At 36.2% G+C, this 26,034-nt stretch overlaps 2 protein-coding genes across 4 annotated transcripts in view; one reads left to right on the top strand and one right to left on the bottom strand.

Annotated features, from left to right (window-relative positions):
* The window catches only part of IFT74 (intraflagellar transport 74), a 110,156-nt gene that overhangs the window by 58,575 nt on the left and 25,547 nt on the right, over nucleotides 1-26,034 (bottom strand). For 2 of the 3 annotated variants that reach the window (XM_079790691.1, XM_079790690.1), the window contains 3 exons: nucleotides 13,640-13,778; nucleotides 11,548-11,610; nucleotides 1,149-1,292 (listed from right to left, as the gene is read on the bottom strand). In XM_079790691.1, the coding sequence (XP_079646817.1) occupies nucleotides 1,149-1,292; nucleotides 11,548-11,610; nucleotides 13,640-13,778 (346 nt within the window). The remainder of the gene's footprint in view (nucleotides 1-1,148; nucleotides 1,293-11,547; nucleotides 11,611-13,639; nucleotides 13,779-26,034) is intronic. The other variant, XM_079790692.1, reaches the window with a different exon arrangement.
* Nucleotides 19,302-25,343, top strand: LRRC19 (leucine rich repeat containing 19). Its single transcript, XM_079790693.1, has 4 exons — nucleotides 19,302-20,937; nucleotides 21,477-21,990; nucleotides 22,338-22,526; nucleotides 23,269-25,343. Exons 1-4 carry the CDS (start codon nucleotides 20,830-20,832, stop codon nucleotides 23,595-23,597), a joined length of 1,140 nt encoding a protein of 379 aa, XP_079646819.1. The 5' UTR covers nucleotides 19,302-20,829; the 3' UTR covers nucleotides 23,598-25,343.

The raw sequence follows: 26,034 nt of genomic DNA, 5'->3' as shown, positions 1-26,034 counted from the left end.
TGTCCCAACCAAGACCACTCTTCCCTTGATTCCAATGATCTCTTTCCAAGGACCTTCAGAGAATCTAGATTTTAATACTTTTCTAGAATGATCCTAATACTTAAATAGCTCCTGAGTTGATCCCTAAGGTTCATCCAAACCTATTGGGTTTAATCTAAGACTACAAATTCCTGACTAGCTGTTTTCAAATACATATGCAGTTCTCCTAAGGGCCCTACAGTTAGGGTATCTCACGATAAATAATAGGTTAATTATAACTCAGTATTAAATTATAGCCAGCCTTGGGGTAGTAAGAAAGCTAGTGAATACGTGTGACATGACCATATGACATACTGTGATTTCACAGATTTTATTTATTTTTAATAATAATATCAATATATTTTTATTGATTTCAAAGAGGGAGAGGAAGAGAGAGAGAGAAATATCAATGATAAGAATCATCAATTGCCTGCCTTCTGCATGCTCCCTACTGGAGATCGAGCCTGCAACCCCAGCATGTGCCCCGACAAGGAATCGAACCGTGACCTTCTGGCTCATAGGTCCATGTTCAACCACTGAGCCACAGCAGCCTGGCTCTTTTTATAGACAGACAAAGAGAGACACATCGATGTGAAAAACATGGATTGATTGCCTTTTGTATGTGCCCTACTTGGGGATCAAACCCACAACCTTTCGGTGCACAGTACAGCACTCAACCAACTGAGTCACTCTGACCAGGCAGATTTCAGAGAAGATTTTAATTTCATTAATAAAAGTCATTAGCTGTGGGACACTTCATTGCTAAATATGAAGCCCAAAATAAATAATGAAAGAGATCTTCAATAAGGTTATCTAATTATTTATTAACTAACAAAGAAAAGTTTTAAGTTTTCCTCACAGAATCCAAAACATGAAAAAAAAAAGGCCATAATATGCATGACCACCACATAAAATTAAGGTTTACGTAAAAAACCTGTTTATGTCAGAGATGATTTTTACTAGATTTTAATGGTCAAGTAGTTCATACTGATTTAGGTGAAGTTCACTTTTCACTGTTTTTTAAAGACACAATAAACTTATTGGCTTTCTGGTCAATTCATATGGCTTAAATAAAATAAACACATTCACAAATCCTGACATATTAAAATAAGTATGTTTGTTTTTCCTACCTGCTTAAGTAATCTCTCTCTCTCTTCCATGGGGGATCCCATGCTTTTGTCTTCAGCAACCATTTGATCTCGATGGGACTCTAACTCATAAAGTTTTTCATGCAGCAATACAGCCTCCTGTTTTACCTGGGAGTGTGCTATTTCCTGAAGGGAGCAAAAAAAGGAAAAATGTATTAATTCATCCAAAATATTTCAAATAGGTTTCAGTTTATAAGAATAAGGGCACATTTAAACCACCAGCATCTTTAAATAGATATATAAAGTATCTAGATTAATCAATAATGCTACGAAACATTTCTAAACTGGAAAAATAAAAATAGATCCCTGCATATTTTCTAACTTTTTTTTACTTTTTTAAATTTAAATTTGTTTAAAGTATTACATACGTCTCCTTTTCCCCCCATTGACCTCTCCCCAGCAGATCACACCCCCCAGCACATGCCCTCACCCGCTACTGGCCATGTCCATTGGTTATGCTTATATGCATGCATACAAGTCCTTTGGTTGATCTTTTACCCCCCTCCCTCCCCTGCCTTCCCTCTTAGGTTGGACGGTCTATTTGATGCTTCTATGATTCTGGCTCTATTTTTGTTCATCAGTTTATGTTGTCCATTATATTCCATAAGTGAGTGAGATCATGTGATATTTATCTTTTTCTGATTGGCTTATTTCGCTTAGCATAATGCTCTCTGGGTTCATCCATGCTGTTGCAAATGGTAAGAGTTCCTTTTTTTTTACAGCAACGTAGTATTCCATTGTATAGATGTGGGTACACAGTTTTTTAATCTACTCATCTGCTGATGGGCACTTAGGCTGTTTCCAAATCTTAGTTATTGTGCTGCTATGAACATAGGGGTGCATATATCCTTTCTGACTGGTGTTTCTGATTCTTGGGATATATTCCTAGAAGTGGGATTACTGGGTGAAATAGCAGTTCCATTTTTAATTTTTTGAGGAAACTCCATACTGTTTACCATAGTAGCTACACCAGTCTGCATTCCCACCAGCAGTGCACGAGGGTTCCTTTTTCTCCACATCCTCGCCAGCACTTGTCGTTTGTTGATTTATTGATGATAGCTACTCTGACAGGTGTGAGTTACCTCATTTGTCGTTTGATTTGCATCTCTCAGATGACTGGTGACTTTGGGCATGTTTTCATATGTCTCTTGGCCTTCTGTAGGTCTTCTTTAGAAAAGTGTCTATTTAGGTCCTTTGCCCATTTTTTGAGTTCCCTGTAAATGTTGGAGATTAAATCCTTATCAGAGATAACATTGGTAAATATGTTCTCCTATGCAGTGGGCTTTCTTGTTGTTTTGTTGATGGTTTCTTTTGCTGTGCAGAAGCTTTTTATTTCGATGTAGTCCCATTTATTTATTTTCTCCTTAGTTTCCATTGTCCTAAGAGCTGTATCAGTAAAGATACTGCTACGACATATGTCTGATATTTTGCTGCCCACTGATTCTTCTAAGATTTTTATGGTTTCCCATCTTAAGTTTAATTCCTTCATGCATTTTCAGTTTATTTTTGTGTATGGTGTAAGTTGGTGGTCTAGTTTCATTTTTTTGGCATGTATCTGCACAATTTTCCCAACACCATTTATTGAATAAACGGTCTTGACTCCATTGTATGCTAAAACCATTTCCCCTAAGAACAGGAACAAGACAGGGATGTTGACTCTCACCACTCCTGTTCGACATAGTAGTAAAAGTGCTAGCTATAGCAATCAGACATGAAGAAGAAATAAAAAGCATCTACATTAGAAAAGAAGTAAAACTGTCATTATTTGCAGATGACATAATATTGTATGTAGAAAACCCTAGAGACTCCATAAAAAAAATTACCAGACTTAATAAATGAATTCGCAATGTAGCAGGATACAAAATTAATGCCAAGAAATCTATGAAATTTTTATACACCAATAGTGAACTTACAGAAAGAGAGATTTTTTTAAAAAAAAATCCCATTTTCCACTGCACCAAAAAAAATTAAGATACCTAGGAATAAACTTAACTAAGGAGGTAAAAGACCTGTACTCAGAAAACTACAGGACACTGAAAATAGAGATAGAGGAAGACATACCATCTTCCATAAACAAATGGAAGAACATACTGTGTTCATGGATTGATAGAGTCAACATCATTAAAATGTCCATACTACCCAAAGCAATCTATAGATTCAATGCACTCCCCATTAAAATACTAACAGCATATTTCACAGACCTAGAACAAACTCTCCAAAAATTCATCTGGAATAAAAAAAGACCCCGAGGAGAAACCAAGATGGTGGCATAGGTAAACACCTGAAATTGCTGCCTCGCACAACCACTTCAAAACTACAACTAAAAGACAAAACGGACACCATCCAGAACCACAGGAAGGCTGGCTGAGTGGAAATTCTACAACTAGAAGGAAAGAGAAAAGCACAATGAGACTCACAGGAGCTGCAGAAGTAAAGTGTAGAGGTACAGAGGCATGTGCGCAGAAAGGGCTAGCAACTGAGTACGCAGTTGTCTTTTTCAAGAAAACCTGCTCTGAACTCCAGTTCCGGGCAAGACTCTGGGGACCCAGACTCATACGGGGAGAAACTGGACTGTCTGGCAGCGGGCAGAACTCGAGGGCGGCTTTCTCTCAGAGGTGCTTGCAGCGATTACCGTGGGACACTGAGACCCGGGCCTCTTAGGGCAGGGCTGATGGGAAGCCATTGCTGTTTGCTCCTCCCTGTTGATTCCCTGAGACCCAGCCCCACCCAAGTTGTGTGCAGAGGCCTTTGCATATGAATGGCCTGGCCCTTTGCAATTTAAATTACCTAACAAACTACAGCCGGGTCAGAGAGACCAGAACATCCAAAAAAAGGCCCAAGGCCCCACAGAAGCTTGCATTGTTTCACAGCTGGGCCTCATCGGGGCACCTCCAAAACCCAAACAAAGAAGAGGAATCTGCCGATCTTTCAGTAGCTCCTGCTAGGTGGCCTCAGGCAGAGGCTAAATTAGCACCTTCTTAGAGATCCAAGAGCCAATGTACCCAGGGGTCAGAGTGGAACCATCCAGATTACAACTCCTCAGATCCATAAGGGACACACTCAGGGGCCAGACTCAGTGAGCACCAAAGCCCCACTGAAGCAAGTCTTACCCCATAAGGGTGTCTCCAGCACAGAAGTTCTCCCATTACAGACACAGCTGATTCTCACAGCCAATAGGCCTGGAGGTCAATTCCTCACAGTGATACCAACAACAATCAAGGCTTAACTACAACAAGACTGTGCACACAGCCCACAAAGGGGTGCACCAAGAGTGTCCACCTCAGGTAACTGGGGAGGCTGAACTACTGAGCCCTATAGGACACCTAGCACAAAAAGCCACTCTATCAACACAGGGAAGCAGCCAAAATGTGGAGACAAAGAAACAGGTAACAAATGACAGAAATGAAGGAAAGCAAACTATTGGATATAGAGTTCAAAACCACGGTTATAAGGTTTTTCAAGAATTTTCTAGAAACCGCCGATAAATTTAGTGAGACCCTCAAGAATATGAAAAAGGACCAACTAGAAATTAAGCATACACTGAATGAAATAAAGAATAATATACAGAGATCCAACAGCAGACTAGAACATCACAAGAATCAAGTCAAAGATTTGAAATATGAAGAAGCAAAAAACACCCAACCGGAAAAGAAAAAAGAACCCAAAAATATGAAGATAGTGTAAGGAGCCTCTGGGACAATTTCAAGCTTACAAACATCTGAATTATGGGGGTGCCAAAAGAAGAGAGAGAGAAAGATATTGAAAACCTATTTGAAGAAATAATAACAGAAAACTTCCCCTACCTGGGGAAAGAAATAGACTTACAAGTCCAGGAAGCGCACAGAACCCCAAACAAAAGAAATCCAAAGAGGACCACACCAAGACACATCATAATTAAAATGCCAAGAGCAAAAGACAAAGAAAGAATATTAAAAGCAGCAAGAGAAAAACAGTTAGTTACCTACAAGGGAGTACCCATACGACAGTCAGCTGATTTCTCAACAGAAACTATTCAGGCCAGACGGGTGTGGCAAGAAATATTCAAAGTGATGAACAGCAAGAACCTACAACCAAGATTACTTTACCCAGCAAAGCTATCATTCAGAATTGAAGGTCAGATAAAGAGCTTCACAGATAAGAAAAAGCTAAAGGAGTTCATCACCACCAAACCAGTATTATATGAAATGCTGTAAAGTATTCTTTAAGAAGAGGAAGAAGGAGAAAAAGGTAAAGATAAAAATTATGAACAATAAATACATGTCTATCAACAAGTGAATCTAAAAATCAAGTGAATAAAAAATCTGATGAACAGAATAAACTGGTGAATATAATAGAATCAGGAGCATAGAAAGGGAGTGGACTGACAATTCTCAGGGGAAAGGGGTGTGGGGGGTGCGGGAAGAGACTGGACAAAAATCGTACACCTATGGATGAGGACAGTGGGGGGCAGGTAAGGGCAGAGGGTGGGGTGGGAACCAGGTAGAGGGAAGCTATGGGGGGAAAAAAGAGGAACAACTGTAATAATCTGAACAATAAAGATTTATTTAAAAAATATATTTAAAAAAGACCCCGAATAGCTGCGGCAATCCTGAGAAAGAAGAACAAAGTAGGAGGGATCTCAATACTAGATATCAAGCTGTATTACAAAGCCACTGTTCTTAAAACTGCCTGTTACTGGCACAAGAACAGACATATAGACCAGTGGAATAGAATACAAAACCCAGAAATTGACCCAAACCACTATGCTCAATTAATATTTGACAAAGGAGGAAAGAGCATACAATGGAGTCAAGACAGTCTCTTCAATAAATGGTGTTGGGAAAATTGGACCGATACATGCAAAAAAAATGAAACTAGACCACCAACTTACAGCATACACAAAAATAAACTCAAAATGGATACAGGACTTAAATGTAAGATGGGAAACCATAAAAATATTAGAGGAATCCACAGGCAGCAAAATCTCAGACATATGCCGAAGCAATCTCTTCATCGATACAGCTCCTAAGACAATGGAAAATAAACAAATGGGACTACATCAAAATAAAAAGCTTCTGCACAGCAAAAGAAACCATCAACAAAACAACAAGAAAGCCCACTTCATGGGAGAACAGATTTGCCAATGTTATTTCTGATAAGGGTTTAATCTCCAACATTTATAGGGAACTCATACAACTTAACAAAAGGAAGGTAAACAACCCAATCAAAAAATGGGCAACTGACCTAAATAGATACTTTCGTAAAAGTACATAAGGAAGGTAAAGAGACATATGAAAACATGCTCAAAGTCACTAATCATCCGAGAGATGCAAATCAAAACGACAATGAGGTACCATCTCACACCTGTCAGACTGGCTATCATCAACAAATCAACAAACGACAAGTGCTGGTGGGAATGCAGACTGGTCCAGCCACTGTGCAGAAAAGTATGGAGTTTCCTCAAAAAACTAAAAATGGAACTCCCATTTGACCCAATGATCCCACTTATAGGAATACTAGTATATCCCAAGAAACTAGAAACACCAATCAGAAAGAATATATGCACCCCTATGTTCATAGCAGCACAATTTACAATAGCTAATATTTGGAACCAGCCTAAGTGCCCATCAGAAGATGAGTGGATTAAAAAACTGTTGTACATCTACACAATGGAATACTACACTGCAGTAAAAAAGAAGGAATTCTTACCATTTGCAACAGCATGGATGGAACTGGAGAGCATTATGCTAAGTGAAATAAGCCAGTCAGAGAAAGATAAATATCACATGATCTCACTCATTTGTGGAATATAATGAACAACATAAACTGATGAATGAAAACAGATCCAGAGACAGAGAAGCATTGATTAGATGCTCAAACCTCAGAGGGAAGGTAGAGGAGGGTGGGAGTAAGGGGGAGAGATCAAGCAAAGGACTTGTATGCATGCATATAAGCATAACCAATAGACACAGACACCAGGCGTGTAAGGGCATGAGCGGGGGGTAGAGAGGAGAGGAAACAATGTGGGGATAAGGACACATATGTAATACCTTAATCAATAAAGAAAGAAAAAAAGAAAAGTGAGTGTTTAAAAGTTCATAGGCAAAGGGTTATAGGCAAAGATCAGTAATGGATTAGCTTCAGGTGAAAAGGCATGACCAAAACATACAGATAAGCTCTGGCTGGGGTTGGTAAGTGGTTAGAGCATCGCCCTGTGCACTCAAGGGTTGCTGGTTCAATTCCCAGTCAAGGGCACGTACATGGGTTGCAGGCTCGCTCCATCCCATTTTGGGGCGTGTGCAAGAGGCAACTGATTGATGTGTACCTCTCACATGGATGTTCCTTTCCCCCGTTTCCATTCTCTCCAAAAATCAATGGAAAAAATATCCTCGGGTGAGGAGTAACAATAAAAAATAATACAGCCTGGCCTGTGTGGCTCAGTGGTTGAGCGTTGACTATAACCTGGGAGGTCATGGTTTGATTCCCGGTCAGGGCACATGCCCAGGTTGCAGGCTTGATCCCCATTGTGGGGTATGCAGGACGCAGCCGATCAATGATTCTCTTTTATCACTGATGTTTCTCTCTCTCTTCTTTTCCCTTCCTCTCTGAAATCAATAAAAATGTATTTTTTAAAAAATAATAATAATACAGATAATATAAATGCATGTATTTTGAGGTATCCCTTTTCATATCTTCCCCTTCCTTTATTTAAACATCTTACAGATTTCTTCAAATTGTGTCTTGATAAAACTGTTCCTAAAGACTCAAGCTCATGTTGATCCTTTTTTTTCAGACCCCTGTGAACTGAATTAGTAATACTTAGCAAAGTAGAGAGCACACAGTAGATTTTTAACCTTTTGCACTCAGATGTCGAGTGTGACTCGACACGGTTAGCATTAGAATAAAGGAATCGAGAAAAAAGCAAGCGAGTGCAAAGGGTTAAATTCTAATTAATATATGACATAATGTTTTCTTGAAGAACAAGTTAAAAATTACAAGAAATCTGCCAATAGAATTAGTGACTTAACATTTTCTTGATTTGAGAATACTGTAAATTTTTTTAAATTCATATTATTTTAGGCATACATGTACTGATGCCAAAAAAGGGTGGCATCAATACAAACAGAAAATCTAAGGTTATATATTACATCTTTTCATCTCTCCCACATGCCCTAAAAAAAAAAAAATAAGGTAAGAAATTTTGCAAGCTGGCTGTGTTAATACTAAATGTTGTCCTTATGTGTACCTACATATGGGTAACCTGATACAAAATAAAATCTTAATTTTTTTAATCTTAGTATTTTTAAGCAAACTTTTTAATAGCAAATTTCCCAAAGAATGATTACAAAACATTCATAATTATTTCTTTTGCAAGCTAGATGTCAACAATCATGGCAATGTTCAATTGTTACTAATTTTATCATCATTGTATCTACCTGACTCCATAGGAAAGCAGGAAAGGAAGGCCAAGTTTGAGGTACAGGCAGTATACTGAAGTGCAAAGGACATGAAAAGGTAGTTCACAGGAAAAAGAAATACACTGACAAACAAATATACAAAGAGAAGTCCATTTCATGCATAAATAAATGAAAATTGAATCAAAATAGTAATTTTTACCGATTACACAAGCAAATATGGAAAAGATGGGTAATGCCTGCTGTCAGTGAATGAAGTGAAAAAACTCCCATATATTGGGTCTAGGAGTAAAAATGCAACCTTTCTGGAAGGCAATTTGGTAATCTCAGATTTCAAGTGTGTAATTTATGACCCATTGCAAAAAATCTATCTTAAGATACACTCATATAACTTTGCATAAAATATATGCAAATGTTTTCACGCCAGCATTATTTATAACTCCTCCAGTCTATTCATTACAAGGCTGTTCTATAGCTATACAATGTAATACAAAGTAGTGATATAAAATGAGGGAGCATTATAAGAGTTGATGTGAATGAACATTCAAGAGCAAATGTTAGGTGAAAAACAAAAAAGCTGTGGATAGCATACTAATGTGAATCCCACTTAAGGTTTTCCACAACAGTAAAACCAAATTAGGATTACAGGATTATTGTGAAAATTCAGTGACAATGCTGGTGATATCTGTGAAGAATTCAAAAAAGTACATAGTAAGCACTCAATAAATGTAAGAGTAGCTCTGTCTGGAAAGAGGACAAAAAAATCAGGCATTTTTACTTCCATTTTATTCTTTTTTATTTTTTACCATAAGCATGATTTGTTTTGTGAATTAAAATCTTATCTAATAAGGAGGCAATATGCTAAATGACCATCACACCCTCACGAAGATGGTGGCACCCACAGCCAATAAGGAGGGAATATGCAATTGACTGATATGCCCTCAAAGATGGCAGTGCCCACAGCCACAAAATGGCAGTGCCCAGTCACCTCAGCCCTGCTGGGGCGGCAGGCGCACGGCACAGCCAGGTCCGCCCCCAAGCGGGTCCAGCCACTCCATACGCGTACCTCCGGAGTCCCCCAGTCCCCTCAGCCCCCCAGCCGCCCAGGGCCAGCCCAAGGCACAGGCAAGCCTCTGATGGCAGCTGCCCAGCTGACGCCCGAGGCGCAGGGAAGCCTCGGATGGCAGCTGCCCAGCCACCCAGGGCCGCCCGAGGCTCAGGTAACCAGGTCTGGCTGAGGCTAGTGCTGCTGGCAGTGGCAGCAGCAGAGGTGTGATGGGGGTGTTGCCTTCCCCTGATCACTGGGTCACCTCCCGCCACTGAGGGCTCCCAGACTGTGAGGGGGGCAGGCCAGGCTGAGGGACCCTGGGCCTCTAGTTATTTAAATAAATAAGAAAATGAAAACTGGGCCTCTAGTTATTTAAATAAACAAATAAGAAAATGAATGCAAACTTTTACATCTTTAATGATAAAGTGATCTCTCCTCCTCTTCACTTGTTTTATCTCTTATTCATATGTCTTTATTTGTGTGTTTTTTTTATTGTTTAAAGTATGACATAGGTCTCCTTGTTCATATGTCTTTAAATTACCACTAGATTATGTGCCCCAATAGACCAAGTGACTTGTTTTGTACACAGTATGTACTTAATTGAATCTAATTTCTTACCAAATTAGGATATTTATGGCCCTAAGTGGGGAAGAAATTATTATACTCTTGTAAGTAAATTGCTAAATAAATATGTACTTGGATGAGTCCATTAATATATTTAGCTGAATTATAGATATAATAGTGGCCCAGTGCACAAAATTCATGCATGGGGAGGGGGGGGCGTGTCCCTCAGCCCAGCCGGACATCCCCTTCGCAATCTGGGACCACTGACTCCTAACCGCTCACCTGCCTGCCTGTCTGATCGCCCCTAACTGCCTCTGCCTGCCTGCCTGATTGCCCCTAAACCCTCTGCCTATCTGCCTGATCACCCCTAAACCCTCTGCCTGTCTGCCTGATCACCCCTAACCTCTCTGCCTGACTGCCTGTCTGATCACCCCTAACTGCCCTCCCCGGCCGGCCTGATCTTGCCCCCAAGTGCCCTTCCCTGATGGCCTGATCTCACCCCCAAATACCCTCTCCTGCTGGCCTGGTTGCCCCCAACTGCCCTCCCCTGCTGGCCTGGTTGCCCCCAACTGCCCTCCCCTGCTGGCCTGATCTCGCCTCAACGGCCCTCCCCTGCCAGCCTGGTTGCCCTCAACTGCCCTCCCTGCGAGCCCGATCTCGACCCCAACGGCCCTCCCCTGCCGGCCTGATTTTGTCCTCAATCGCCCTCCCCTCCTGGCCTGATCTTGACCCCAACTGCTCTCCCCTGCTGGCCTGATCGTCCCTAACTGCCTCTGCCTGCTTGATCACCCGTAAGTACCCTCCCCTGCCGGCCTGATCTCGCCCCCAACTGCCCTCCCCTGCAGGCCTGATCTTATCCCCAACTTCCCCCCTTTGCTGGCCAATTTGGGTCTGATTGGTCAGTTTCTATGCCAGTCAGCATCAAAAGCTCCACCTCCTAGGCAGCCATTGGCTCCTCACAGTTCACCCAGATTTGGTTCTGATTGGTCGGTTTCTATGCCAGTTAGCGTCTCCAGGCCTATCCCCGGAAAGAAAGATAGGTGCACCTGCTGGCAAAGCCAGGAGAGAAAGAGAGAGACAATAGCTGATCAACAGCTGCCACGGAGGCTGCGGATCAGACCCTGCCTCTCTCTTCGGGCCGCTCTTCGGGCCTGATCCGCAGCCCCCTTGGCAGTCAATGCTGGGTCTCCACGCCTGCACCAGCGGCAGTCAGTGCTGGGTCACCTCGGCAACCCAGCACTGACTGCAGAACTGACTTCCAATGTTTGGCTGAGCCTTCGGTTGGTTGTTACAGACTCTGGGTTTTTATATATTAGGATATATTTATCTTTTATAGATGAGTAATATAAGAAATTTTATTTAATTTTATACTTACAGCTTCCAGACTGTCTTTTTTCATGTTCAGTGAATCGAGTTGCTGCTGAAGTGTATCTAATTCCTAAATAGAAGGAAAAAAAACAAATACATATGTCAGTTACATTAAGAATAAACTTGGCCCTTGCTGGTGTGGCTCAGTTGGTTGGAGTGTCATCCTATGCACCAGGTCACAGGTTCGATTACAGGTCAGAGCACATATCCAGGTTGCAGCTCCATCCCTAGTCAGAATGAGTGCAGGAGACAACCATCAATATTTCTCTCACATCAATGTGTGTCTGTCTGTCTCTCTGTCTATCTCTCTCTCTCTCTCCCTCACCCTTTCTCTCTCTAAAAATCAATAAAATGAAAAGAAAAAAAATAACACGCCGGAATAAATTTTTGTTTCTCAACATTTCAAATATATATGTGACAAAGTAAATTTTGTAAACATCTTCAAAACTTATCTTGTGATTTAACTAGAATTTACTAGTATTCACTGCTATTTTTTCCAATTTTTCCATTATTTCTAAAAACTTTGCCATGATCCACCTTTAAAAATACGTTATGCCCTGTCTGAGTGGCTCAGTTGGTTGGAGCATCATCCCATACACCAAAAGGTTGCAGGTTTGATTCCGGTTGCAGGGCGCACATCTAGGTTGTGGGTTCGATCCCCAATCCAGGCATACGGGAAGCAACCAATTGATGTTTCTCTCTCACATCTATTTTTCTCTCTCTCTCTCTAAAAAAATCAATGGAAACATATCCTCGGGTGAAGATTAAAAAAAAAACATACCCTCTATAAGCTTGTTGGAGGCAGCCTGTCCTTTTCACACATATCACATCACTGTAATCATCCAATAAGTTTCAGAAGCCTTCAATCTCATTATGTCATTGTTTAAAGTTATGATTTTTAATTTTGATTTTTAAACTGTTTTCATATTTTTTTGCCTAATTCCTTTTTAAATTTAATTGATTTATTTTTTAAAATTTTATTTTATTGTAGTAAGAAGACTTAACATGTCCCTAATTTCTTTTAGGGCCCAGATCTATAGCAATTTACATAACTCAACACCTTTAAGGGATAAAACGCTTAAATTGATTATTACTCATTTGAGAACCCCCATGCAGGATTAACTATATTTTGACATTTCTGTAATACCCTTTTTTCAATGTTTCATTGTATCTTATAAATCCTGTCTAAAATAAAAGTTATATTGAACTGTCAATGAAGGAATCTAATGAACAAAATAAAATGAAGAACAAAATGGAACCAGAATCATGGGTACATGGAATAGACTGGAGGGTGCCAGAAGGGAGAGGGCAGAGGTGACCAGATAAAGAAGGAAAAGGGAGCCAGGTCAGTGTGGTTCAGTGGTTGAGCATCAACCTATGAACCAGGAGGTCACGGTTCAATTCCTGGTTGTGGCATATGCTGGGTTGCGGGCTCAGTCCCCAGTGTGGGGCATGCAGGAGGCAGCCGATCAATGATTCTCTCTCATCATTGATGTTTCTATTTCTCACTCCTCCCTTCCTCTATGAATTCAATAAAAATATATTATTAAAAAAAAAAAAGAAGAAGAAGGTAAAGGGTTTAGCTCAAGAACACATATGCATAACCCATGGACACAAATAGTATGGTGAAGGCCAAGGGAAGGGGAGGTGGAGTGGGTAGAGGTAGGTAAAGGGGAGATATGGGGGACATCTGCAATAGTGTCAACATTAAATATTTTTAATAAAAAAAAAAGATTTGAGGTTTATTAGGCAGGAAGGAAAGAATGTAAATATTCATTTCATATGGCTCAGGTATATTAGGCCTTTTAATGTTGCTATTAAAAGTTGATTAAAATAAGTGTTTTCTTATGTCTTTATGACATTCAAAAATGAAGGATGCATAGACTGAACAAATAATATAGTAAAAGCTGGGTCATCATGTAGCATAAGAAAATAAATTTTTCTAAAGCAGTGCTTCTCAAATTTAAATATCCTATGAATCATCCAGGGACCTTGTTAAAGACTGAGCAGTAAGTCTAGTCAAGCTCTCAGGGGATGCCGATGCTGCCCATAGTGGCAAGATTGCTATATGCCTGTCCCAAAGGAGTAATTAATATTACCTGTAATAATTTCTCATTTGTGGTTTTCATGTCTATGTACTTGACTTGTTTTTCAGGAGACATATTTTTTATAATGCCATCTGCTGCTTGTTTTTCCTGTTCAATTTCTTCTTCTACACTTCTAATTTGTTTCTCCTTCCTGAAACCAAAAGTATGCAATATTCCTTACTATTCTGAGGGGAAAAAACATTACTTTTACTCAGGTCCTGGTCACATTTAAATAGGGTACTTAAATTTATTCAATCATAGTTTATGATCTAAAAGTTCTTACAAACGTACAAAATAATTCTATTTGACCTGTACAAAACTTGGCCCCCATCAGCACAGACTTACTTCGTCTTTTTCTTCTCAACCCCCAAATGCTTCTATTTTCTTACTCTCCATTTTACTTACATTCTTATAAGATAACACAAAAATCATCATAGAAAATCATTAAAGCCTTCAACATGAGGATGTATTTATAATTTTTGCTATCATACCTTTAAGACAAATAAGATAGTTGCATTTTAGAAGAGTTGTTTTCAAACATGTCATAGCTACAGAATTCTTTGAACAAATGAAATACAGTATGGAAGTTTAACATGTAAATCATATAAAGTTACACAGCTCTGACTGAACTGGGAGTAGAGAGACCTATAGTGCAACTTGATTTTTAAAAATCATAGCTTTAGATTAATATGTTTTGCTTAAACACCCTTTTATCCACTGCTTTAACTAAAATTGGTATTCCACAGATTATCAATATTATAGCACTGCAAAGTAATAATTTCTAGCACTACAATATTATAGCACTGCAAAGTAATAATTTCCCAAAAAACAAAACAGAAACATTGCAAGTAAAACCATCTATAAGTAGTAGTAGTAAAATTAATTACAAATATTTATCATATAACCACAAGAAATACCAGTGATGTGCTACTTATTACCCTATGCAAGGTCAATTATCATTAGGATAGAGAAACATTTTGAAAAAAATAAAAAGGTAAGATGCTAGTTATCATGTAAATATTTCAAGATTTACATATAAAAATCTTTCTTAAAGTAAATTTTAATTCCAATGCCATAAATTTATATTTTAAGTTTCAAAATGATTATTCTACTATTTAATCTCTTTCATAAGTAGATAACCAACTTCTACAGTTTTCACAATCACTAGCTAAGTCCTCTATATCCACATATCGGTGACCTTCACACTCTTTACACACTCATACTCCATTAGCATAAGATAATCTAAACTAAGAAATTTTTCTGTGAAGACATCATAATAATCAAATAAATGACAAACATAATGAAACAGACTACCTGGAATTTTTATTTGTTTTTGTCTCACTCTAGTGTCTTTCTTTACTTTGAACCTCAATTACTACAGTGCTTGATGTTACAAGTGTGTTTACTGTTGCTACAATTTATATGGGTATATGGGCTCATAGAACTTTCAAGCAGAAAAGATCATCTATTTCAGTCTTTTTGTTTCATAGATTAAGGAGATATTGAGGCCTAGAGGAGTTAATCATCTGAAACAAACTCATTCTGAACTCCATGATTACTTGCCTCTTAACCATGTTTCTTTCTGACATGTCTCAATGTAGTTAGATGGGAACTAATGTTGTACAGTATTCCATTTTACAGAGAAGTTAACAGCAAAAGGCAGGTAACTGATTTTCTCAAGGCCACATAATGGTCAAGTGTCAAATGTTTTGATATTAGCACTTGGCTCTGGTTATAACCTGGCAGTAAATCACCAATGATGGTGTCATAAAAAACTCAGTGGAGTACTAAACTTGGTATTTTTTCAACTTGTATCTTTCTAAACATAAAATACCTTCAGGAATAACACTTAAATCACTTTAGAATTCTCAAATTTATATACTTGAACTCATAAAGTAAATTTGTTAATATTTAACTTTATTAAGGGTAATTAAACATAAAGATTATGGAAACGACCTTACTTGGTATACTAAAGAAGTCAAAGATGACTTTAAGAAATTATTCTTCTAGTCAATCTTTTGCTAAGGAAGTCCAGTGTTGGTGTTTTTTTTTAAATCACCTGCTCACTGGGTACAAAGGTTAAAACAAAGTGAAATGCAATCATATGACATAGCTTCTTTTTAATGGTGAAGAAACAGAATAGATTCCTTAGCACACCAGTCTCAGAGACAAAAAAAAAAGTAAAGGTAAGATCTTATATATTTACAGGTTTGGTGGTTGTTGCTGAATTTTTTTTTTAAAGTCATATTTGTTTGTTAAATCTGTACAAAAAATTATGCCTTTACTAAATGATGAAAGAGCAGATAATATGATTATATTTTCACACACTCTATAGATATTAACCTTAGACTACCCAAAAAATATTTCCCAAATAAAGTTATAATATAATAAAAATTATTTTTCTTTTTCAAAAAAGGTTTCATTTATTCAGATTTATCTGATCTTTTTATTTTGAAATATGTTAATCACACAACATTTTGAGGTGACATTAACTTAAAAACAAATTTGTCAAACAAAAAATTACTGGCTACCCGTAGATAATTGTTGAAATTGGGTGATGACTATTCTCCTTATTTAGAGGTTTTTCTTGAAGTTTTCCATTACAAGTTTTTAAACTGGAAGGAAAAAAAAATCTATAAAATGATTAATTATAAGAGTGAAATTAATTGTGAATTATTAACACCTTACTTCAAAATACACTGATTTTTGGCATATCTAAAATATTTAATGGCAAACTATAAACACCTTTAACAAAACCAAAATAATTGCAGCATATTTTTACTTCATAGTATATAACAGTCATATATAGCAAATAATCAAAACCTCGTAAGAAACTTGTACTTAAAAACTGCATAAAAACAACAATGTTTCTTTTTCAATATCTATCATTTCCTCTTGTATAAAGCTTCTCTCTCTCTCTCTCTCTCTCTCTCTCTCTCTCTCTCTCTCTCTCTAGACTGTAGGCTATATAAAAGGGCACTTAGTTTGTGAAATAATTAAAATAAACTGATATATTTGTTCTCTATTTTTTTAATTACTACATTTAAACCCAAATTTCAAAATAAATTTCAAATTGAGAAAAAAAATCCAACTTTTTAAATGGGGTAAATTGACTCAAGAACATTTTCTTCATAATCTCCTGGCTAGCTATTCTGACAATCTGATTTCTTCAAGATAGCCAATAATGCTAGCAAATGTTTCCTCTGTCTAGGGATTTATCCATTCAGTGTCTGAATGGTCAACATCTACCCCCTTTCTCAATTTTTCCCCTTTCAAAAGATATACAAATATACAGAAAGCCCCATTGATCATGGAGCTCAATCAATGCATTTCGTGACTTTAGACCTAATGTTTTAGATTGTTGAATGCTTTCTTATATAGAATCTACTTTAAGCTCTGAGTATATACTGCTTCTAACTTAAAAATGTATCAAAGAGAAAGAAATACTTTTCTAATTGTTATAATTTTATTTCCTTTAGCACACTGGAGAAAATAATTATTAGTATTAAATAGATGATAAAGATAATAAACACAAGATGACCCTATCTCTATTTCCATATAGGCTTACGGTCCTGCCTGACCCCCATTACCTTCTTCAGCTACTTGACTCCATATCAACTTTTTACTTAAGTTCACGTAATTTTCTTTGTAGTCTAATTGCTTCCTCTAATGATCCCTATCCTTTTTATTCCAGAAAAAAATAGCACTTCTCCCTTACCCACATCTGGACCCTGCCAGAGACTATAGTAAGAACAACACCACTGAGAAATACTGAAACGAGAGAATGAAGAGGCTGCATACTCCTAGAGACCACTAAACATGGGCAAAAGACCTTTTATATACGATTTGGGGATACCCTTTTGTGGGCAGTGGTCTGGAATAAGTGATAACTTGAACTCATTTCTGACTCTAAAAGGGATTCTATTATGATCTATATCCAAGTTGTAATATCTAGGAGGAATAGTGGCTTTTTCTAACAAATTTGATTTAGCTACAGAAAGGGAGAAAGAAGGGAAATAAGTATAAACACATAAACAAATTGAAGGCAAAGAGTAGATTAACTAGAATAGGGTAGTATCAAAATAACAATAAATACCTCTTTGCTAACGAGGTAACAAGACTTTAGTAACGTGAAATGAGTCTTGCTCATTCTGAGTAGTTTTCTACTTCCTGCTCTAGTAGAACAAACTTTTCCTTAAAAATCATTAAGCAACATATGCTATAAATTAAAAGGCTCAAAAGAAAAATAAGACTCAAATTATAGAAAATCACTAAGGGTGGTACTAACATGATATATTCATACCTTTCAAACATCATTTGTTTGCAGCAGTTTTAGTGTTGACTTAAAAAAATGCACATATAAAAACAAGAAGCATGAATATCATGAGTAAAATCACTAAATGGAAAGTAACTATTAAGCAAGAAGAAATTACTCCAATAAATGGCAACTTCTAGTTAAAGATGGTATAATGAATGTACCCATTAACTTTGACTTCCGCCCCAAACCTGACTGAAATGTAAATAAAAGGCAGGAAGGAATATAAACTCATAAGAACAAAGAGAATGAAAAAGGACGCAACAGCAATAAAACCTAGAAACTAGACAGTTAATAGTTAAGTGGAAACTGACTGGGAGAGCAAAATTTTCCCCAACTAGCGGAGTGGAAAGCTGAGGAGCCAGAGGATTTACACTGCAAAATGCCAAACTGGCCAAAAATTGGCAGCACCAGGTGTTCTGGAAATAGAGGAGGGGCTAGAACATAGTTTAAAGTTTTCCTACCTGTCCCTGCCCAGTCAGGTAAAGCTCCTCGCCCACATAAACAGAAGATTAAGGCTTTTTTCCCCCTCTGGGGAGAATAAAAAGGGAATCTGGCAGTAAGCACAAATGAGTGCAAGATTATTATGCCAGAAAAAAAGAGAAAGTAAGTTAAGGTTTACATACTAATTATTGAGATAAACCCACCTTTTCCACCATTCAGCTCTCAAAATGCTAGTCATTTGGCTTTATCTGTTCAGGCAAATCAGGCAAATTAGAGAAGTCATTTTTGGCCCTAGTCCATTTGCTTAGTGGTTAGAACATCAGCCCTCAGACTGAGGGGGCCTGAGTTCAATTCCAGTCAAGGGCATTCAAGGGCATGTACCTCGGTTCCAGGCTCCATTCCCAGGCCTGGGGACCTGGTTGAGGTACGTGCAGGAGGCAACCAATCGATGGGGCTGTGTGTGTGTGTGTGTGTATGTGTGTGTCTACCCCCTCAATGGAAAAATATATCACCAGTGAGGATTAACAAAAAAAGAAAAGTCATTTTGGGAATCCAACTAGTCCAAGGAAAAGATCTCAAGATAATGACATTTAGGGATTCCCCAAAGAAACAGTCCAGGAAGTTTTTTACTCTACAGAAATTAAGACCTATATAAATGTATCCAAATAGTTTTTTGTTGCCCAGTCTTATCTGTAAGTTCCAAAGCAAATATTAACAGATATATAAAGACAGAATGTCTCTAATATAAAGGATACTGACCATTACAAAATGGAAAAGCATAACAAGAAGCCATAGAGACTATTAAAGAAAAAGGAAAATAAAAGATACAAGACACAATAACTTATGCTATAGGATACTATTAAAGAAAATTTTCAGAAAACAAAAAGAGCTCTTAGAATTAAAATGAGTGGAAAAGGAAAACTTTAAGAGTTTAACAATAAAATTGAGGATATATCCCCGAAAGCAGAATAAAATGAAATATAGGCAAGTCAAGATAAAAAATTAGAAAATCATTCTAGGAGATCCAACACCCAAACACCCAATTAAAGCAGTTCTAAAGAGTAGTGAGACTTAAAAAAGAAAATGGGGAAGAAAATTATCAATGAAATTAATTCAGAAAATTTCCCAGAACTGAGGGATAGTTTCCAGATTGAAAGCACCCACCAAGTACCCAGTTTCATGAATGAAAACAGACTCTCAGGAAGATCCATGACACTTCAGAATATTAATTTTAAAAGCTTAAGAAGAGGCAAGTTATATAAAAGGATAAAGAACTAGAATGGCATAGCATCATAGTCCTTCACAATAATACTACAAACCCTGCGAAAATGGGGCAATGCCACCAACAGTTTGAGAGAAAACTATTTCCTATTTATAACTTTACTTCTAACCAAATTATCTTTCAAGGTCTAAAAAAATTTCCCGCCTATAGACCTTCTTAGGAAGCTATTGCAGGAAACTTCATTAACAAAAACAAACAAACAAACAAACAAACAAACAAAAAAAGCAGTAATCCAAGACAGGCATTCTAGAACACAGGCATCCAACCATAAAGACAAAAGGGAATGTCTTCCATAAGGGTGGAAGAGAGTGGAAGTCAGCAGCTGTGTAGAGGGTACAGTCATCAGATCCTCTAGGTTACAGCATGGCAACAGGCTCTGGGAGAGACTTCTTTAAAAGCAGATTAAATATCAGAAATGCATACAACATTGGGTGATTTGTTAAAGAAGGGTTTGGGTATAAATGCATTAAAAAAAAAAAGAAAACTAAGCATATAAAAAAACCACACAGTACATTTAATTTATCAAAAAATTGTGAGCAGGAATAGAAAAGTAATCCTGTTATGTGGCTCAGACATTGATAGCATTTACACATTTGTGACACACGGAATACTCATCTAACCCAAATTATAAGTAACTATGTATGAAGACTAAGGAGACAGGACGTATATATATTTGTTGTGTTAAGAGATGAAAGTAGGGAGTGTTTGAAAGAGAAACAACGACTCTTATCTCCTACATTTGTAGGTAAATGGATAATACCAATAAAGAACACCTAAAATAAAAAATAAAAAAAAACAAGAAATAGCAATATAAGAATATACTATTCATTGACATGGACAACAGTGTGGTGATTATGGGAAGTGGGGGTGGAAGTGAAAGAGGGTATAGGGGAGATAAATGGTGATAAAAAATATAAAGGAAAAAAGAGTATACTTAAACACATATACATAAATACATATTCTTCTGGACCTTATTTTCAATAGATCTACTTCCATTCTCCACAGGAGCTTTCTAATTTGTTAAGATTAGAGTACAGGGATGGTGAAGGAACGTGTAATTGTTTCACACTTTATATATTTTAAGAAAAAATAGATTTAAAAGGAGAAAAAAGGAAAGCAAAATGTCTTCAATAATCTCTGAAGTGCTAGTCACCTACTGACATGACTCTTTTCCATCAGGCCTGCAGTATGAAAGCCTCATGCATACCGATCTTGTTTTGGCCCCTCTTCATGATACTACTATCAGATGAAAGCCAGACTTTTAAAACAGTAAGTTTTCACAATTAAGACAGTGAAAATATTTTCAAAGGTACACTTTGAATGTCCCAAAGTAATAAAAGAAAGCAAAAAAACAAAAAATCCAAACCAAGCCATTAAAACTAACTCTTCAGTTAGCTGGATATATTCAAAATCTGTGATCTCTGAGCCAGTTTCTAATTTGACAAAAGCAGACTTCATTTTTTAACAGAATTATTATTCATCATGTATTTCCACGTATACAAATGGGAATATACCAAAAGTCTTTCTTTCTGGAATGATTACACAATAACAGTTAGAAGATACCTGTATGACAAACTAGAATCTCCTTGCTCAATAAATTACATATATCAGAATTTCCTTACTCTTCAATATTTCATCCCAATAAAGAAATAAAAGCATCTGCTTTTCCTTTTTCAAACTATAATATTGAAAGATTAGACAGTAGATACTTTTCTAAACTATTTCCTTCCAATGTTTAATTGCTAGGATATGAAATTTAGAAAATTCTGTTAATATTTTTCTGATTAATACATTTTTTTATTTTTTAGGAAGTCAAATGCAATTTCACTAAACAGAATTATTATTTGATTCCAGCGGATATCGATAAAGAGGTTACTACACTTGATCTCAGTTATAACCAAATTACTCTGAATATTACAGACACAAGTATTCTACAGATGTATTATTTACTCACTGAGCTCTACTTGATTGAAAACAGTGTCATCATCTTACGTAATAATAGTTTTGGTAACCTCTCCAATCTACGAATTTTAAATATCTGTAGAAACTCCATCCACACAATTCAACAGGGTGCATTTACAGGCTTAACTAAACTAAAACAGTTATATCTATGCCAGAACAAAATATTACAACTGAATCCTGATATATTTGTGCCTCTTAAAAACCTGAAACTTCTGAATCTGCAAGGCAATTTGATAAGCTATTTTGATGTACCACAACTGTTTCATCTGGAATTAATCATTTTACATGGAAATCCATGGAACTGCTCCTGTAGTTTACTGAATTTGCAGAATTGGCTAAACACATCCAATGTAACGTTAGGTAAGCTATCATTATTAAATTAATCAAAACCAAATGTGATTGATTTTTGGTTGTTTCACCCCAGAAAAGTCTCCCATTTTCCCCAGATTTTCATTACAATCTTAATTGTAACATCTTTACTATTACAAACTAAACAACATATAGATACTGTACTTAAACTACATTTATAAAATAACTTAATAAACAGGAATGTGTATCTTTCCCTTGTGTTGCTAGGTAATATAAGAGTTTCTTATAGTACCAATAATGACATGTCAAAAAATTCTAATTTAAATAACTATAAAAAGTTATTAACCATAATATTTTATTTTCCATAATAAATCATAATTTATTCTTTGATTTACTAGAAAATGAGAACATCACCATGTGCAGCTACCCAGATATACTGAAATGCTACAGCATCAAAACAGTACCTTATAAGGCTGAATGCTACTCAAAACTTCCTTCACCTATAACTGAAGACCTTCAGATTAATTTTCAGTCAATTAGCAATTCAACATTTAATAGCTCTTTGAACAACTTAACAAGAAATTCAGGTAATGTACTGGTATTGAATATTAACATTGCTGAAGATAGCATACTAAAAAATTAAATTTTAAGTTACTAGAAACAATGTAAAATTCCTCATGTCAACAAAGGATTTACAAAATACCGGGTTTCCAAAGCAGGCTCTGCTAATTACCAGGCAAATGCCACTAGGCATATTATTTAACTACTCATAGGCTTAATTTTAACTAGTAAAGTCACAGTTCTTCTTTTGTTTTGTTAATCCTCACCTGAGGATATTTCTCCACTGAGTTTTAGAGAAAGTAGAAGGAAGGGGGAAGAGACAGACCGAGAGAAACATCAATGTGAGAGAGACACATTGACTAGTTGCCTCCCACACGTGTCCTGTCCAGGGGATGGAGGCCTGGGGATGGAGCTTGTAACTAAGGTCTGAGCCCTTGATCTGAATCGAACCCGACCCTTCAGTCTGCAGGCCAACTCTAACCACTGAGCCAAATCGCCAGGGCAAGTCACAATTCTTATAATGTTCCTAGGTGAATGGATAAACAATCCCTGTAAAGACAGGAGTTATTCTTTTACCACTCTAGGAAATATCTTTATATCTTTATGTTGTAGTTTTATTAACTTTTGCTTAAAGAAAATTATAAAGTACATTCATTTCTAATACCAATATTGGGGAGTTATTAAGATATGTAATTTTTGTTGTCAATTTAACAAAATATCTTCCCTCTCTCCCTCTCATTCTCTCTCTGTCTCTGTATCCTATTTAAGAACATGGACCTCTTGGAAAAAGCTGGGCTTTTCTTGTTGGTGTTGTAATGACTGTACTGATGACTTCTCTCCTCATTTTTATTGCTATCAAATTGCCAATATGGTATAATTTTCTGCTTAGTTATAAACATCATCACCTGGAAGAACATGAAGTAGAAACCTATGAAGATGGTTTTACCCAAAATCCAAGTTCCCTTTCACAGATACCAGATACAAACTCTGAAGATACTACAGTAATATTTGAACAACTACATTCATTTGTAGTGGATGATGATGGGTTTATTGAAGACAAATACATAGATACTCATGAATTATGTAAAGAAAATTAATTTCTTTCAATTTTTGATTATTTTAAAAATGTTACCAGTTCACTGACTGTTTAGACATGGAGATTTTTATGTGTGACATACCTAACTATAGCTAGTAGACCTTCATATTAATTGCAACACATATTAATATTATAAAATGATGTTTTTCTCATTGGTATTGAAAAAGTTAGTCCAAATACAGTAACTGACACTCCTTGGTAGCTAACAGTTACAATACTATTCTCAGCAGTATTCAGAAGACTATACATACTAGTAAAAAAAAAAAAAGCCTAAAGTAAATTATTAATTAATTAAAATAAACTGATTCTCATATTAGTTCAGATATTGGATATAATACAGATAAGTTATATTCAAGTTTTACTTATTGGAATCAGTAGAGAAATAAAGATTTTGGATTTATATCATAAGTCAGAGTAAGGAACAGAGATAGCTTAAACTGACAATGCACTTGGATTGATTTTTTTATGCTCACAGAATGAATTCATAGAATTGGAAAACATTTTCTTAATGCTTCCTGAATTAGCACAATAATTCCCTGAAAACTTAGTAGCAATTTAGAGCACAGTACAATGTCCAGGCACAATCCCTAATAAATTACTACTGATCTGGGTTATAAAGAAAGATTGTCACCACAATGCAGGGTATCAAAATTATCTATAAATAATCTTATTTTTAAAAATACATATGTCTGCCTCTCTTAGGGAGATTTCTATTCAAATAAGTGTGTTAGGGCTGAGAAATCTTCAGTTGGTCTATGAACAACTGTTTGGGAACCAGATCATGGAGGAATGTTTCCCAAACTATTTTCTAGAGCGTTAATTTCCAGAGAGACAGTCAGAAGTATTAACAGGGGGGAAATATGTACATGGTCAAATTACTAAAGAATTACTAGAGGAAATACTAGGTTTAAACAAAGTGAAACAAGATTCTTTACTATATAGGACTCATCCGAAACTTTACTAAGCTAAAGGCAAATTATCAAGAATTTTCCAACCTTTCTTTGAGGTATGCCTACTAAGAGCTCATAGCACAATAAGGGTCCAAAGAACATAGTCTGAAAAACACTGGCCTTGAGACTATTATAGGAAGAGTCTAAAAGTCAACTCCTTATAATCAATTGGCTGTAATCATAATTTTATTAATTTAATGGAAACAGTGGCATTAAAAACTGTAACAAAATCTATCATATGCGGGAAGGTTAAATGTATTTATCTCTATCTTTTACAGGAAATATCTCTAAAACACTGAAATATATTCATGGGTGAAATGATGTTTTAGATTTTCTTCATAGTACAGAAAAGGGAACGATGGCTAAAGGTATAGATGAAGCAGGGTTAGTTGTGGACAGATGGAGCTGGGTCATGGGTACATAGGACTATAGTACATTATTTTATTTTTGTTAAAAATTTCTCTATAATACAGTTTTAAAAATGTGTATTTACTTGGTACTTAGAAAAAAAAGAGACTACAAATAATGTAGATGTACATTACATTCTGCAGTCATTTTAAAGGTTGTATCAATACATAAATTCAGTTCAAATGTCGATGACAAAAACAAAAAATGTTTAGGATGATATACCCAGTGAAACAGAAAATGAACTCATTTATCATGCATATTTGCTTGTGTTTATCAAAATGTTTTCAATATTCATTAAAGAATATAAATGCTTTATGCATACTATTTTCTAATAGGTGTTATCAATTATACTTCATTATTTTCAATCTCAAGTATAAATGAGATAATAGAAACATGAGGAATCTTTTTCTAAATAATCTATCATTTTACCAAATATGTCATAATTTAAGAGGCAAATATTAATATTTGAGAAACAGTAAAATGAAATTTAATTATGAATCAGTAAAGACTACATTAATCTCTTATATTCAAGAGCCTCTTATAAATGAATATTGGGTAGTCAATAAATATCTGACTAAACAAAAATAAATAAATGGGCTTAAAGTTATGATTACATATGTTTTTAAAAGATAACTGATTTTGACTAATACCAAACTAGAAAAGTATCTACATCAGAAGGTGGAAAGAATCGTTAGCTCATGCAGCTGTATGTAACTGAATTAAAGTCAGGTATGTAAGAATTGTAGTAATATATCGAGGCTATATATTATAACCAACTTATTATGAATAGATGTTCAGTAATAAACCAGATGTCATACCATACTAAATGGTGAGATTAAGGTAGAAGAGCGTGAAAACAGAAGTTTTTTTACACCTGCCTTCGAAAGGTATGGCATTTCCTGCTCCCTCTGAATGAGGAGTATCAAGGTAGATCTTTGTGTTATTGAGATTTTGGTTATCTGCTTAACACATAAAATAAATCTATTCTCCTGCTGCATATAAAAGTAAACTTCATAAAAATAACTTTTGTTTATAACTTAAATTTCTCCTTAAAAGGGTCAGGAGAACCTATTTCATTCA

This window comes from Cnephaeus nilssonii (assembly GCF_951640355.1).
Source record: "Cnephaeus nilssonii genome assembly, chromosome: 14".
Classification (NCBI taxonomy): Eukaryota; Metazoa; Chordata; class Mammalia; order Chiroptera; family Vespertilionidae; genus Cnephaeus; species Cnephaeus nilssonii.
Note: the sequence above shows the minus strand (reverse complement) of the source record. Positions and strands in the feature narration are given on the sequence as shown.

Excerpts from the sequence above, each read along its gene's own strand:
- LRRC19 (XM_079790693.1), top strand. The coding sequence starts at position 20,830 with ATGACTCTTTTCCATCAGGCCTGCAGTATGAAAGCCTCATGCATACCG. Across the intron at positions 20,938-21,476 it reads AAAGCCAGACTTTTAAAACA|GAAGTCAAATGCAATTTCAC; the intron begins GTAAGTTTTCAC and ends TTTATTTTTTAG. Across the intron at positions 21,991-22,337 it reads CACATCCAATGTAACGTTAG|AAAATGAGAACATCACCATG; the intron begins GTAAGCTATCAT and ends TTGATTTACTAG.